The sequence below is a fragment of the Colius striatus genome, chromosome 2, assembly GCF_028858725.1.
Source record: "Colius striatus isolate bColStr4 chromosome 2, bColStr4.1.hap1, whole genome shotgun sequence".
Lineage (NCBI taxonomy): Eukaryota > Metazoa > Chordata > Aves > Coliiformes > Coliidae > Colius > Colius striatus.
In genome coordinates, this window is record NC_084760.1 from 92,219,030 (window position 1) to 92,235,407 (window position 16,378).

Here is a 16,378-nt window from a genome sequence, read left to right on the forward strand (position 1 = left end):
CACCAGAATCAGCTGGATATCACTGCTGGAAGCTGCTTCACTTGGATGCTGTCTCCCGTGAACAACACAGAGGAGAAACACTTGTACTGGCAATTTTGGATTTACTTGTGATGCACTTAGTAGTTTCTTTACACCTTAGCATAGGATGCAACAACCCCAGGCAGTGCCTCTCTGCTGCCTCAGGTCAGGGTGGTAGCCCCAGAGGCATTAATTTTAGGTCAAGGTCTAACTGGGAAAAGCCCTCCTCTGTCCAAGCTCCAATCTCTACATCTACACACTGCAGATTGTAATTGTACCAGAGTGATGTGAAGTGAATCAGAAATCAAAGGTTTATCCAGGGCAATATCCAGAATTACAGGATTTTAAGTGTTTTTTGTAAAGTATTGTTTAGGTAAGTTAGTACAAGCCTATGTTTTAGAATACATTAATGCTTTTTAACTGACTTGAAAAAACTATCAATGTTACAGTGTTACTGTCAATGTAGGCAGGAATGTTGCTGTTCAAAACTATATTAGTACCTCTTTCAAGCTTTTAGGTTACTGATTAGCTGCTAACACTTAAAAAATGCTGGTTCCTCCACAACAGGTAGAAAACTGCAAAATACACTCAAAACACAACCTGTTTTCCTAATTTTCTATTCCATGGCTACATTCTACTGAGTTTCTTGCACCTGCTCAGGAAGTAGCTGGCATTTATTCCTTGTGGTGTCAGGCAAAGGGTTTTATTTCAATTGATTCCTTTCTCACAACTGAGGTTTGTAATGAAAGACTGCAAAAGAATGTCTTGGAATATCTAGATACTTTTATTGTCGTCTGACACGATCAGGTTTGTATTCCCCTGAAATGCATTAGATTAATGAAACAGGTATGCTGCAAAAGCAGTAAACCAACCATAATTTAATATTAACTGTTAAATGCATTTGAAACAGTCTCATTCTGAGGAACATGTTCACGAAACATTGCTTTTTGCCATGTAATGTCCAGGTGACACGAAGGTGTTAGAACTAGATTTAATAATGCTTAAGAATTTCTAAAGGCTTGCTTTCCATTGCAATTCTTGAAAATAGAGCCAAACTCACCTCACTGTTACACCCATATAAATTTATTAACTTTCATGAGAAAACTCATTCGGTGCTGTAACTGGAAGGAAATTTTGGCTGCATCGGGAACCTGAAAACAGGATGGATGTGGTCAAGTGGCATGGTGCCCTCCCCTTCATCTTTCTAGGACTGGAAAACAGGTAAAGCAGTAGTATGTTTTTATACATGTGAACTGCCCGTATTGGCATGTACACAAAGATACAAACATTTTCTTTTACCTAACTGTTCAAAATATTGATAAGTATGTTGAGGTTAAGTTGTTGTTTAAGCTGGAGAGGTGAATATTAGAGCTGTAGTAGTCCAGTCCAAACCAATGCCCTGATCCTTCTTTCTGATACTCTTGTTAATTCCTACAGTAAGCTTCCAGATACTGTAGCAACACTTTTTAGAAGCACCACTCCAATTTCGCCATATTGCACTGAAGGATGCTGATCAACCAAATAGGTTTCTTGTTGAGAAACGTCTGGGGTTTATAATCTATTTGTGTAGTTCCTAATTATATAGTTCTCAGTCTAAACTTGCCATTGGGAACAGACAGGATGAAGCAAAACATCTGTTGAATGGGGGCTGTGGCTTGCAGTAAGTAGTGGTAGAAGAGAGCTTGCCCTTTTCTTTCACCTTCCCTTTCCCCCTTTTGGTGCATTGGATTTTAATCAGTGGTTGTAATTCATGTAATAACTTGGTTGTGCTAGTCTTGTCACAAACAACTGTGATCGTCACTTTCCAGTATCAAACTTGTGAGAATGAAGTACAGAGGGAACTTAATACACAGATCAGCTTGGATTTTGTCCCAGCAAAATAATGGAATTTACCATTTCTTTCTCATGAAAAGTGATGAGGATTTTTTTGTCTAGACTTTTTTGGGGGGAGGTTAGTGGTGTTATTTATACTGGATAAAGGGAAGTATAATATTTCAAAAATTAGATACAGCAGCAATAATTAAGTGGGAAAGATCTGGTTCTGCCATGCATTTCTGTATTTCAGAGCATAACTAAAGAATTTTTTGGGCATAATTTTCAGGGATAACTTTTCCAATTGACCGATATAATAGAGTCATCACAACAGCTGCAAGGGATTGGTTACACTGCTGGAAATCACCCGGGTGTACACAGGTTTTTTTAACGTATGCTTTTCGAAACAAAACCATTTGATAGCAGGTGTGACCTTTAACCTTCCCTAACTTTGAAGAACCTAATCATCATCATTTGTTTGGCACTGAATATATTTTGCAGGTGGAGGAAACAGAGGGAAATGTAGTTCAGTTTTGATGGGAACGGGGGAGGATGAGAAATGGCTGTGTTGGTGTTTTTTAGCCCTTTTGTGTAAACCAAATTTGGCAAAGTTAATTTTTGAAAGTTAAACAAATTTTACGTCCTGTTGAGAAAAATCTGGTTTGTCATTTAGTTACAGAGACATAATTGAAAAATAGAATAAAGCTTGAAGAGAGATATTTTTAAAATGCCCACCTAGTAAGTTTTTGCATGCAGAAGAAGCTAAGAATGCTGTGGAATACACAGCAAGATGCACTGAGGAGGTGACATCACCAGAGTGTCAGCAATTACACATTGGTCCTTCCCAATAAATGTTTGGCTTGCCAGCTTTTTCGGGACCTCAGATGAGGTTCTGTACCTCACTGTCCGAGCAAACTCTTGCACCTGGGGGGAGTGTGTAGTGTTGTAGACGTGGCTGTCTGGATGAACCAGCTAACCCTTTATGGAGTAGTAGAGATTGTGGCAACAATCATACAGTGTGGTGTATGATGATGTGCATAGCAGTGCTGCAGCCCAGGCAGAGGGAACCGTTGCCTCTATGGGAGTTAATTCTCAACTAAAGCACCTGTTTGTTTTTGTCAACCTTATAGATGAACTTTATTGTAAAAGTAGGTACTAAAATTGACAAACTGAAGATATGAAGGCAATTTTATTTGCCAGTATCAACTGAAATTGTCATATAAACCTTTATACAAGTCATCACAATTAAAAAGCTTGTACTAGTAGTTGTCCTTGCATGACTGCCAAATAGTTGTATGGTATTATTGCTCAAGTTAGGGTCCATTATAGCACAGATGAAAATAGGATTTACTTTCATGAGTGACTGAGCATATATGGAAATTCAGATCTTTACAAATAAAAGCTAGATATTCATGTTTGAATCATCATATCAACCGTAACTATATCTGTATACATTTCTCTCTAATCTGTAAACCCAAGAGTGTGTGTTCCAATTACAGAACTCCATTCTGTCTGACTCTGTAGCTTTGTCTCCACTTTCATATAGGCATTTGCACTCTGCATTGGTACTGAATTAGTCCATGAAAGGACTTGTTTGGTTTAGCAATTTTTGTCATATAGAGTCCTGTTACCACCACCTACAGATTCAAGTTTAGTGACTTCTGACTTCAGTACCTGGTTTCTTATTGTCCAGTCTAGCCTTAGTTGAGAAAAGTTGGTTTTGTGGTTGACACTGTAAGTAGGATGACGAGCAGTCCCCTGAATTCGCAATTCCTTTTCAGCCTCAGACAACTTGCTGTTGCCAAATTGTTTCAGAACTCAGTTTATTTGTGTTTCTATATATTTTGTTTGCTGCCGAATCTGTTGTTCTTGTGGTGGTACCAGAAGTTTTTGGCATCACTTGTGAAACTGAGTGTGTTCAATACCTCTGAAAGTCAAGTTTGTGCATCTTGGTCTACACTCTGAAGGTTGGTGATATTTCATAAATTCAGTCTTAATTTTAGTGTCTGGATTTAACATAAAATCCTTGTCTGCACATGTTCTTAATCCTTGAGTTACTGCAACTGCAGATTGGTTATTCTGATTTTCTCTTCTTTTTCTGCAGCTTCTTCATGGCTGCAAGGAACAATTTTTACTACTATGTACTTACTGCATATCCCAGTTAGCAGCTGTACTACTTCCTCAGGTTGGAGCATTTCCAGACAGCAGTGAATTAGTAGCTGATATTATGCAATTCTTAATTTTTATAACGGTTAAAATGGATTTATATTTTTTGTGGAAGTAAATATAATAGCTTTGTGTTTCTTGATGGAATGTTCCATCCATAACTACATTTATGTGCTATATTGCTTGAAACACACCATGAATTAAAATGAAGGGTAAAAGAGGATTTAGCATCAGTGTTCAATTTTGCTAGTTTAATTTGTTCTTCCATTCTCCCTGCTGAGGAAAGGAGTAACAGCAATGGTCACATGTATATTGCTCAGAGTTAAACCGAGTCTAAGCAGTACTCAAACTTAGTGTGGGCATTGTGCCAAAACATTTTGGTTCCTCTGGACTAGAATTTCAACCCAACATGTTGAATCTTACGCTTTGAAGGACAGCAAGTCTCTTTCCTGAGCACTGAATAAGCTTTAAACTTTCATGAAAATCTCTGCAGAGTGTGAAGTTTGAACTTAGTGATTCAACAGCTAACAAAATGCAAATACTCACTGAACAGAATAATTTATGTTTGGGGTTGCTATTGCATCAAAGTAATATTATTTGTAGTAAATTTTTAATAAATAAACCTTGCATAGAAAAGTTATTTTAGGTACCTTTGTTTTTGTGTTTTGTGTATGATGGCAAGACAGAATTTATGACCAATTTTTTTTTTTTTTCTAATGGAATTATGAAGGACAATTAAGGAGGTTTGTGCAATGTCACTACATGGTGCTTTGGTTATCCGTTTCCATCAAATGCAAACTTTGTCATGATTTTCAATGGTGCTGGATTTTTATCATGTTAGTTTGTTTTGTCTCTTGTTGAAAACTGGAAGAGCCTCTGGAATAGTAATCCCAAAAATCAGCTGCATAAAATTCTACTTTTGAAAACCCAGCTGTCTCTATAGCTGTAATTATTCTCTGAATTACTTGTTTGCAGACACTCAATTAGATATGATTGTATGCCTTTAAAAATAATTCATATTCTAAAATATCTTATTTTTATAAATTATTTGCTTATTCATGGATGGAGAAAAAGTTAAAACAAATTGCCATGTGCATGTATATTTCATATATTTTCAATTACTCTCTTCTTCCCTCCTTCCAGGCCAGCCAGACCATTCAAGTTACCAAAAAGGTAAGGGCTGATACTGTCACAATTGAGATGAGGTGATAGCAAAACTGTTGTTCCCCATAGAAAGAAAGAGTAAGGAAAGCTCAAGGAAAATGGTAGACAATCAAAGCAGATTTTAAAATAAAAGAGTATTTCTTTATGCAGTGGGTGGTGAATTTCTGAAACTCTCATAGGAGATTGTGGAGGCAGACAGCATCAGCAAGTTCAAACAACATTTAGAAGCCTTGATCTACAATGAATCCCTACCTAATCGCTTAAAGGAGACAGGGACAAGCTCCTTAGCATCACACACAGGTCTAGGGGATAGACCTTCCTGCTCCATAGTGGCCAAACTCATGTGCGCTATTTATGGAGAGACAAGTAGTCTCTCTAGAAATACTGAGCCAGAATGTTGGAGCCTGTGCAGATTTCAGTGTTCAATGTTTTCAAACATTTTACGGCATTTTTTTATTACAACCCATGCCGTTCTCTTCGTGTGTATGTTCACCATCTGTGCAACATCCAGCCTCTGTGGCTTCGTACCTTTTTGAGTAAGGGTTATTCTGAGAAGCAGCTTGGTTGCATCATCAATAATGGTTAAACAACCTGACAGAAAAGTTCAGAAATAGGAACACTGACTTTGGACTGTATATGCTCTGAAGAATGACAGAGTCATAGAAATCAACAGAGCCTCTCACCTTAAACTGTTAGTGCATCAGTAATAGCAATAAGGAACCATTTAAGTGAAAATGCATTAAAACCAAATTGCTTGAACCAGTCTTTTATTGTTGCTAAATGGGTGAGTTAAATATAGATTGAAATACTTACTCTATATCCTAAACTTTTGTAATTATCTGAAACATGAGGGGGGAAAAAAACCACAAAACAAAACCTTTTTCAAGTGTGTGAAAAACATCAGGAGGTAAGAAATTAATGAAAATTACATACAGTTTAATGGTACATGGCAGCTTAAAGTAGTGTTACCATTGTAACAACTAAAAAGCATGGGGCAACATGATATAAAAAAGATTTAATTCAAGTCAGAGTTATTGAGAATTCATCTTTCAGTGATTGACTAGTTTGGAGGAGAATAAAAAATTATGTCCAGCTTATTGCACATTAGGCATCAAAAAGCAGGGAGTGTCATCCAGATTTAGAGAAGTACTAAAGGATGTGCTTTCTGGATGTGATTCTTTGAGGAAGTAGTTGAAGGATTTTTCTCTTGGACTTAGAAATTTTTCAGGGAAGTGGTCATTTATGCAGGTTTACTTTTCACAGACAAAAAGTAACTGGACTCATTTTATGACTTCTTAACAGGTGAAAAAATATCTGCCATCTGCTTAGCTGCTTATAGTGGGTTGGGATCAAGAGTGGCTGTAGGCAGCTTGGTTGGAGCCAGAGCCCTCAGCAGAGCTGAACAAGGGTCAAATAAAATTAAAGTATAGCGTGGTTAGTTCTTTTTGGTGTCCTAGCTGAGGTCAGCTTTGGTTATCTGAATTTCAGTATGTGGTACAGGGAACAGGACAAATTTCCAGGTGTAAACAAGCACCTACTGTTTTCTGTATGTGTCTTATTAACATGTTAAACACTTCACCTAGGACATAGTCTCTTTTACAGCTAGTGACTGAAAAATTTAACCAGTTTAAGAGCTGCTCAGCTGAAAATGGAAGTGTAGAGACAGCATGTCAGTGGTAAATCTGGCACTAATGATGAATATGAAAAATCTTTTGGGTATAGTTTTTATGACTTCAGAGCAAATGTCTATAATAGCTAGTCTATCTAGCTTGATGTTTATGAAAACATTTAGTCCTATAAATAGGAAAATTCTATTAGGTCATTTACTTCCCTTCATTTCTACTTTGTACAATTGCTCATTTGGCAAGCTGCCCTTTTGTAATTCACTTTAACAAAAACTTATACTTCAGATTGCTTTTCAAGCTTTTGCTAATTAACCTCTTGTGTGAGAGTGTAGGAATTGTTCCACATTTACCTAATGGCAAATTGAGATACACCTAGTGCTTTGGACTTCCTTGCTTCTTGAAGCTGTACTTAGATCCCCTAGACTGGTACCATGTATTTCCATGTGCTATGGAAAGTCAGCAGCAAACTTGCTTGCTGCCATGGATTTTACTATTAGAAAACTGCGAAGCTGTTGCTGAGGTGAGGAGCTGGGAATTACCTTCCTTCCTAGCAAAGGGACAGACAATTGAACTTTGATTAGATAACAAGTTGCTCTGAAACTGAAAGAGAACCATGATCTTTTACAACAGTAGAAATAAGTAAAGGAGCGCTTTGCTATAAACTTTCATGTTGCATTGCATGTAAGTTGAGGAGGAAATAATAGTATAGATCTTTTTAATCAGTATTTAGTGTGTACAGAGACTTAACAGTATTGAATGATTCATAGCATATAATTATTTTTCTAATGCCTTTTAAACCTTATGGGACTTTCTGTACTGTTTTTGCCCCAAGATTAAACAATGTTGCCCTTGAAACAAACTCTGTGAATGCAAGTCTTTACTATATGAAAAATTATTAAGAAGCTAAGTTTTCAGAGTTTAGTTTTATTTTCTGATACTTTTCTGCCAATGTAACAAAAATTAAAATATTTCATTAAAATGAGATTTGCATATAAAAATTCTTGCACTCTTACAATTTAGAATGAACTCAAAGTTCAAATCCAGAGATATATGTTATACTGGAAAACCAAACAATGACTGCTGATTAGTTTATGTATCAAGTTGCAACTCCCATGCTCCTTGGAATTTACAACAGATTTTATGGATCATTAGTATATGAGATTTGAGTATTTTTTTAATGACTGTTTTAAATGTAGAGGAAATGTTTCTTTTGAGTCCCACTTCATAATTGATTTTTCCTCTCTTTGATATTTTTCATTAAAGAGCATAGGCTTTCAAACAGGAAACTGTGGTGTTTTCTATCACTAAATTTTTAACAAAGGGTCTATTTTCTAGCAGTCCCCAGCCATGGATAATATCCATGCCAAAAGTTAGATACAAAATTAAGGACAAAATATTTATATATTGTTTTAAAATGTGTTTAGTTTTACACAAACATTTTCACTTCACATATACTTTGTTTTCTGGCATTTTTTATGTAAGAACATTTTATGTAAATGGTACTATGGCTGCTTTAAATACTGAACATATGTCTGTTTCGGTAGCCCATAGTTAGTTACCTCTGTAGCAGCATGAGGAACATCTAAGATAAAGCGTTCATTTTTGTTAGAATCCTGGGAGAAAAAAAAAGAGTAGTCTTGTATACAGAATAGCTTTCCATGTCATATTATGTTTCATTAGAGATGTTTGGGGTGGATTTTTTTGTTTTCCTACTTAAAAAAAAAGTATAGAAATAAACTGCTTCCAAATGGTTTCCATCCATTTCTGATAACTAATTTAATTTCCTGTAACAATGGAAACAGGTCAGTGTTTCAACATGGTTCTTTAGAGAAGTATGGATTAATTTTGTGTATAACTTGTATTTCTGTAACATCATTTTCTCTGTATCTCTCCATGTAGCTATGCCGCACTGATAGCCGACTGGCCTGTGGTAGTCCTGGGCATGTGTACTGTGTTAATAGTGGTGTGTGCACTGGTTGGAATATTAGTCCCAGATCTTCCAGATTTCTCTGATCCATTGCTGGTAGGTAAATATTAATCAAATGTACTGTCACAGAAGTATTTTTGGGTTACTCCGTTTTTTCAGTGATGTCAGTAAACAGCACATGCAAGTAGAGCAATAGATACATTCCTTTTAAATTGAGATCTGCCCAGGTGAAAAAACTGCCTCATCAAAATGCTTGAAAAGGTTTCATGTGCTATGAATCCGTTTGGGAATAAATTTCTAGAGATATTCAGGTAGTAGTAAGTTTGCAAAAGCAAATTCTGTGTAATGAATCCACACAGCAGATGTGCTGTTAATTTTTTTTAAAAAGTATTAAATCTTGACTTTGGAGCAGCTGGTGGCACTACAAAGAATCAGTTTTACATGGGAGTGTGTTATCCACTAGTTTATATTCCTTCTGCATTTTGCTATTGAAAGGTCATATGTCCTTCAACAGAACTGCTATGGATTGAATAATGTAAATTCATCCCAGTTTTGGATGTGCAGCGCAGTACAACACAGACCATACGTTCTAAATCAGGTTTCAAAGAGTAAGGACCAGGATCTATTAAAGGAAGGAGAATTCTAAGTGCCTTCTGGGGATGAAATAATATCCATATTAACAGACTGAAAGTATTTTTTATCAGATTCTATTAAATACTGCAGTCATTTCTTACTTTTCCTATGTAGTCTTACCCATTGGTAGCTTTCAGGACTCTTAATGAAAGTACTGTATTTAATTATTGCCCTCAAATAAAAAGATAGCGTTCCTGTGAGTTATTGTTATTTTTAGTAGTGTATATCTGTACATACCTATTTGAATTGATATTTTGTGAAAACAGCCAAGATACTAAAATTGTTTCAAAGTCACTTTCAAAATTATTTGAAGATTTGCCTTATTCTTGGAGAAATACAGACGATGTACTTGAGTGGTTTTTAGTCATGTTTAATCAGTAAAGAGTCATAGCTGAGACAGAAGAGAGGACCTTGTGGAATGCCCTTTCTCTGAAAACCAAGTGTTGAACGTCTGACAGACTAAATCATTGTTAATTCTCAGGGAGAGAAGTAGCACGTGCAGGAATTCTTAATCCCTTGTCACTCTATACAGTCAGTCATTATTTTGTCTGACCTGTCATAAAGTATTTTACATTTAAAAGTAGAAGAGTGGAGTGACTATGCTTCATAATGAAAACTATCCATCACTTTGATCATGTTTCCACTTTCCTGTTTGAGTTAAAGAATGAAAAGTATTAATGGAATTTTGTGATGCTCTGCCCCTAGGGTTTTGAACCAAGAGGGACGGCCATAGGACAGAGATTGGTCACATGGAACAATATGGTGAAAAACACAGGTTACAAAGCAACACTTGCAAACTATCCTTTCAAATATGCAGATGAACAAGCTAAAAGGTAAGAATTTGTACTAAAAATGTGGTTTATTTTATTGGGCTTTTGGTTTTTTATGTACGTAGTGCATAGTACCCTCTGAAGTTAAGGTATATATAGTGCTGCAGATTTCAATTCATATTGATTCTCACCATCTGCAATTCTGACGGCTTTTCACATTAAATTAGATATTTCCCATCACAAACTCCTGGAAAAAAAGTATAATTTTATTTTTCTTTTTGAATTGTGGGTATTTTTAGTACTGGACTCAATATAATTTCCTTTGAAGCCTCTACACAGAAAATCCAATGAATATTTCAGGTTTAGTATACCAAAGTCACAGTGGTAAAAATGTGTTTTCACGTGTGTAAGAATTATTAAGATGTCTGGTTAGTTTAGATGCTCCTTCTATTATCAGTCTCTTTGTTTAAGTTAAAGTAAACGAATTTATTGTGTTTTAGTCATCAAGATGACAGATGGTCAGATGATCATTACGAACGAGAGAAGAGGCAAGCAGATTGGAACTTCCACAAGGATACCTTTTTCTGCGATATTCCAAGTAAGTGGGGAAACGATGTAAGGAAGACTAAAAAACTTTGCCAGTTAAATGATTTCTGAGCTCTTCTGCGTAGTGTGCCTTACTAGAAATTTTCTGGTTTTTTTGGCTTACACAGAATCACAGAATGGTAGGGGTTGGAAGGAACGTCTAGAAATCATCTAGTCCAACCTCCTGCTAAAGCAGGTTCACCTTGAACACAGGCCACACAGGAAGTGTCTAGGCGGATTTGAAAACCTCCAGAGAAGGAGACTCCACATCCTCCCTGGGCAGCCTGTGCCACGCTTTTCCTCACGTTTGAGTGGAACTTCCTGTGTTCCAGCTTGTGCCTGTTACCACTTGTCCTGTCACTGGGCACTACAGAAAAAAAGACTTTTCCTATCCTCTTGACACTTGTATTTATAAGGTTTTATAAGTGTTGATGGGGTCCCCCCTCAATTTTTTCTAGGCTAAACAGCCCGAGTTCTTACAGCCTTTCCTCATAAGGAAGATGCTCCAGTCCCCTGATCATCTTGGTAGCCCTATGCTGGCCTCTCTCCAGAAGTTCCCTGACCCTCCAGAACTGGACACAGTACTCCAGATGAGGCCCCACCAGGGCAGAGTAGAGAGAGAAGAGAATCTCCCTTGACTTGCTGGCCACACTCTTCTTGATGCATCTCAGAATGCCATTGGCCTTCTTGGCCATAAGGGCACATTGCTGGCTCATGGTTAGTTTATTGTCGATCAGGACTCCCAGGTCTCCCTCTGCAGAGCTGCTCTCCAGCAGGTCAATCCCCAGCCTGTACTGGTGCATGGGGCTGTTTCTCCCCAGGTACAGGACACTGCACTTGTCCTTGTTGAACCTCATGAGGTTCCTCTCTGCCCAACTCTCAAGCTGGTCAAGATCGCCCTGAATGGTAGCACAGCCTTCTGGGGAATCAGCCAGTCCTCCCAGTTTGGTGTCATCAGCCAACTTGCTGAGGGTACAGTCTGTCATCCAGGTCATACGTAGTAAGTTTAGTGCTCATTAATGACTTTCTGTGTGCAGAAGCCTTTGGAGAAGTTGGGCTGAAATTTTATATTCTATTGCATCTTACAGGAAGTGAACATATTTACTTAAAGTACTTCCTTTAAGTGATTTAATATTCTGTAAATGTTTTTATTAGTTATTGGTATTGCTGATCATAGTAAAAGCAGTGGGGTTTTTTGTGACTATAGAGGTAGCACTTTATTCACAGTAGAGAAGAAGTTGTATTTCATCCATGCCATGAATTTACTGCTAAGAAACCTAAATCAAAATACTTCTCCTGTATATGTCCTAGAAAATATCCACAGGTCATATCTTGTACAGAATTTAGGGGTTTGTTTAGGAAAAGTCACAAAACAAACAGCACAAAAAAAAACCTTACACACACACAAAACACTAAACAAAACACCTTCCCCAAAAGAAACAAAAATGATTTGAAAAAAACCATCTTAAAAGTATTGAAGGCTTATGAAGCTGTCTGAGTTAAACTGGAGGACAGAAAAAGACAAAGAAGTCTTTATTGACTTTTTACAAGACATACTGCAAAACCCTGATAAGTCCTGTTCTGGCAGAGAACATGCATTAGAAGATGTAGATCTTGCCTTTACTCATATAATGACCTAGGTTCTTTTGCAGCTACTTCAATATGTGAGGACCGATAACAGAGCACAAAAACGTCATTGTGAAATTATTTGTTTATATTACTTAATTTGAGAGAGCAATGACCAGTAAAAACCAGGGTGAAAAACAGATTGATGAGATTTTTTCCGATTACTATGTGGTCTTACATCTAATTGAGAGAATGTGAGCAAGGTCATCATTTCTGCTTCTGTGGGCAGAACCGAAATTGGATTAAGCATACCTTATTTAAGGAAGAGCAAAATGTGCTCAAAGCCCTACTGAGCAGTAACTGTGAAGTGAAGTAGATTTAACTCGTCTTATCCTGCCTGCTGTTCCTGTGTAGTCTCTCTCATTCTTTCCACTACTGTTTCTGTGTAGTCTCAGTTGTGGCAGTCATGAAGGAATTGTGCTTCTATGGGAAGGCTTGCCAGTCCATTATGTTAAGAAAACAGTTTATTTCCTCTTAACCCACTTTTGTAATTCCTGATATCTTTCTTTGTCTACTCCAAGATCTGCAGATTTCAGTTTCCTTCGTCCTAAAGCATGGTTAGAAATTGTAAAGCACTACTCCTGAGTCTTTTCATTACTGTCTTGTCAAAAGCAAAAAATCTACACACTCACAGCAGTATGAAAAATTCAGTCTTTTGACTTTTGGAGTATTGTAATTAATGTGATAATGTTTCTTAACCCAAAGTACTATATTGTGTTATATAGTACTGTATATTTGTGTTTCTATACGTTTCCTTTGTTAGATATGCATAAAGATCTCACTGCCACTAAGAAATTATTTCCTTTCCAAAGAGCTGTCTTCTAATAAATGTGATTTAATTTGTAATTTAAGCTGTATGTGTCTAAACTGTGTGAATTCTTTAAAAATGGCCTCAAGGATATTTCAACAATTTCCGCTGCAGTCATTTGCTTCTAAAGCAAAAATACTCATGTAGAAGCAGCTTTATAATTATTATTTATATTCCCAAATGACTTACTAAATCAGCCTTTGATTACTATTATCTGTGTACTGCCATTATGCTGTGCCAAGAATTTCATAGTTTGCTGATTAGATCTTTTGATTCGTATTTGTTTGTCATGTTTCAGAGGATAGTTTGCTTGAATAGAAGTCTGTAGAGCTTCTAAGTGGTATATAGTATTGAAGATGCCATATTTACTATAATCACTTGAAGGAAACTGAAACTTTCATGTGGACTGAGTCTTACAGATAAATAGCTAATCTTGAAAAGGAGGTGGATTCCTACAACCTGACAAAGATTATTTCATCTGAGTCATTTAAATGGTGGGATTTTGCCTCAGTCTTTGATACCAGACACACCCAAACAATCTATAAAACCCCTCTCCTGTAATTTCAGGTGATCGCTATTCACGAATGGTGTTTACATCAACAGAAGGAGAGAATTTGTGGAATTTGAATGCAATTAAGTCAATGTGCAATGTGGATAACTTGAAGGTAAGTAAAGATGGCATTTGATTTGTTAAAGTTCGATACGAAGCATATATTTGAAACTTTGGTTTACTGCCCACTGCCATCCAGTAGCAAATGAGAGGGCTTCACTTTGTTCACATCCTTTTCAGACGGTTGATCAGCATGCAGATGAAGTTAGGAAACAACTTGATCTATAAATCAGATTATTTAGGGTAATTTATTTGGTTTTGCTGCTAATGCCATCCAGAGTGGGGTGGAGGAGGGTAGCTTCAGAAATTTCTTTGCAGAAAGGAGTATCTTTGTATTATATGATTTCCTCTTAGTATATTATTCCATTGGTATTTGTTCTTGTTTCCCAGTAAATAATTATTTCTTTTGATTTTTCATCTTCAGGTAAACTAACTGCATCTTCATAGCATATGTAATTTTCTCTGACACCCAGTGGGTTGCTCAGACTTTTTTATTTTTTCTTATTTTTTGGTCAAAAGAGAATGAACTGCAAGTGGACATCAAAGGGATGTAGAAATAGTAGCTACAAATATAGCTACTGTATTTTTTCTCCTCCTAAAATAATCATAAACAATTAACTTCATATTATTTCACATTTCTTTTGTGAGGAATATTTTCATTATTATTATTTATCATTACCTTTTAGACAACTGTATTTATTTAATGAGTTCCCAGACTGCTTCCTCTAATGGTTGGCATTTACTAGCTTAAAATGTTGAGCTGAAGGGAAATGCTGTGTAATTAATCTCTCTTGGCAGCCTGCTGACAGGCGTTTTGTCCTGGTTGGCCTCTGTTGGTCTAAGTGGGTTTTGTCCTCACATGCTCATGAAATGTTCCTTGTTTCCCCTTCAGAGATTATTGCACTGACAGGATGGCTCATGTGAATACCCATTATCTCTTTCAATCAGAATGAGCCAGGTGAGCAGAGTACAATATTGGACCCGGCTCAGTTTTGAATTAAGTGAGCTAGGGAGTAATCATAGCACCTGTTCAATCAGGAGATACAGTGGAGAATAGCCTTTCACAAGGGTAAAAATGGAGAGCTAGGGAGGGGGTGCTAAGCATTGCATTTAACTATAGAAATTTAGTCACACAGAGAGCTGATGCAGGTAAATCTCAGGTAGTATAGATCTTTGCAAAGCAGTGCAGTCTGTGTGACAAAATCAGGACAGATAATTACCTCTGAAGGTAATGAAGTCTTTGTCACAGTCATATTACTCCTGAGGATTTTTTCTTTTTTCCCCTCCCACTGTTATTTCAAATACTACTTTACTTTTTGAGGGAAGGATGAAACTACTTAACTTCAAAAAACAAGCACCACACATCTTGTATGCATAAAATAGCTCTTCCTTTGAAATGAGAGCACTGCAGAAAAGTAAATGTTGGCTACTTCAGCTACACTCACTGTTATGTAGATATTTATAGAGAATATTGTTGCAGATAATGTTTTTGTGTTTTTATAATTTTAAGTATTTAATTTAAAACATAGTAATTGAACGTCTCAGCTGAGTGAAGCAGCAGTGCATCATGATAGCAGCACTGATTTTTAGCTGGTTAGTAGACAAAAGCGTTGCAGTTATTGCTAGTCTGTGTATGTAAACTGATAATAAAAATTACATACTCGGGGTTCAAAAAGCTGAAGCTTTTTTCATTAGTTTTTTTAAATGCTTGTTACATACAAATAACATGTTTAAACTATTGTAACGCTTTCTAAGTTCTGCTAGCAGCCTAGAGAGGATGCTGACTTGCACTGCAGATAGCAGAATAAATTGATAACTTTGGTGACCTTCTGGTCTTAACAGACTCTCCTCTGGCTGTAGTTATTCTTGACATTGAACTCATGCTTGTTTAAGGCCACAATTCTGTTGAAATAAGTGGCAGAGCTTTCTGTATTCAAAGACAGGAAAATCAGACATTATTTTCTGCAAATGTAAATGTTAGAATTTGTGTATTTTTCTGATGATAAGCAGAATTTCATTTAATTGTGTTCTTATCTGCTTGTAAGTACTTTAACTGTATGTTTTACGGACATTTAGGGGCTCCATCCCACAGCTGGTCAGCATATGGTAGTCCTCTAATCTTCACAGAAACTTTATATACAAAATAGCTATAGGAGGCATTCTAATTTTTTACAACCTGGATAAGAAAAGCCCCTTTTTTCACCTGTTAATTGCAGCATGTTTTCCCTGTAAACAGTCATTTTATAAACTTCAAAGACTGTAAATGGTCTTGTCAGACTGCTAGCCCAAAACTCTCTGTGTGTGATTCTCTGTCACTGCAGTAGATCCATTTGGGGAGATCTGCCCACAGGCAGAGCACGTGTGCAGGTCACACAGCTTAGTTTCCTTACTCAGTCCAAAGTAAATGAATATCTTGCCAGTGGCAGACCAAGTCTGGCAACAGCAAAATGGCCTTTTTCAATTTCTTTGAATCACCAACAAAGCCCAATGCTATAATACAGTAACATTTTACATAGTATTTTAATGAGCTGTGTAGAGCTAAATTTTGTATTTTAATTTCTAATTTCCAGCAACCAGCTCATATTACTTTCATCTTTGGCAACAGTTACTTCACCAGTGAATGTTTATGGCCTG

General features: G+C 36.7%; 1 protein-coding gene across 5 annotated transcripts in view; it reads left to right on the forward strand.

Moving 5' to 3' along the window:
* The window catches only part of DISP1 (dispatched RND transporter family member 1), a 93,708-nt gene that overhangs the window by 71,500 nt on the left and 5,830 nt on the right, over positions 1-16,378 (forward strand). For all 5 annotated transcript variants that reach the window (XM_061991482.1, XM_061991484.1, XM_061991485.1 and 2 more), the window contains 5 exons: positions 5,140-5,169; positions 8,685-8,808; positions 10,051-10,178; positions 10,616-10,713; positions 13,702-13,799. In XM_061991482.1, coding sequence (XP_061847466.1) covers positions 5,140-5,169; positions 8,685-8,808; positions 10,051-10,178; positions 10,616-10,713; positions 13,702-13,799 — 478 coding nt within the window. The remainder of the gene's footprint in view (positions 1-5,139; positions 5,170-8,684; positions 8,809-10,050; positions 10,179-10,615; positions 10,714-13,701; positions 13,800-16,378) is intronic.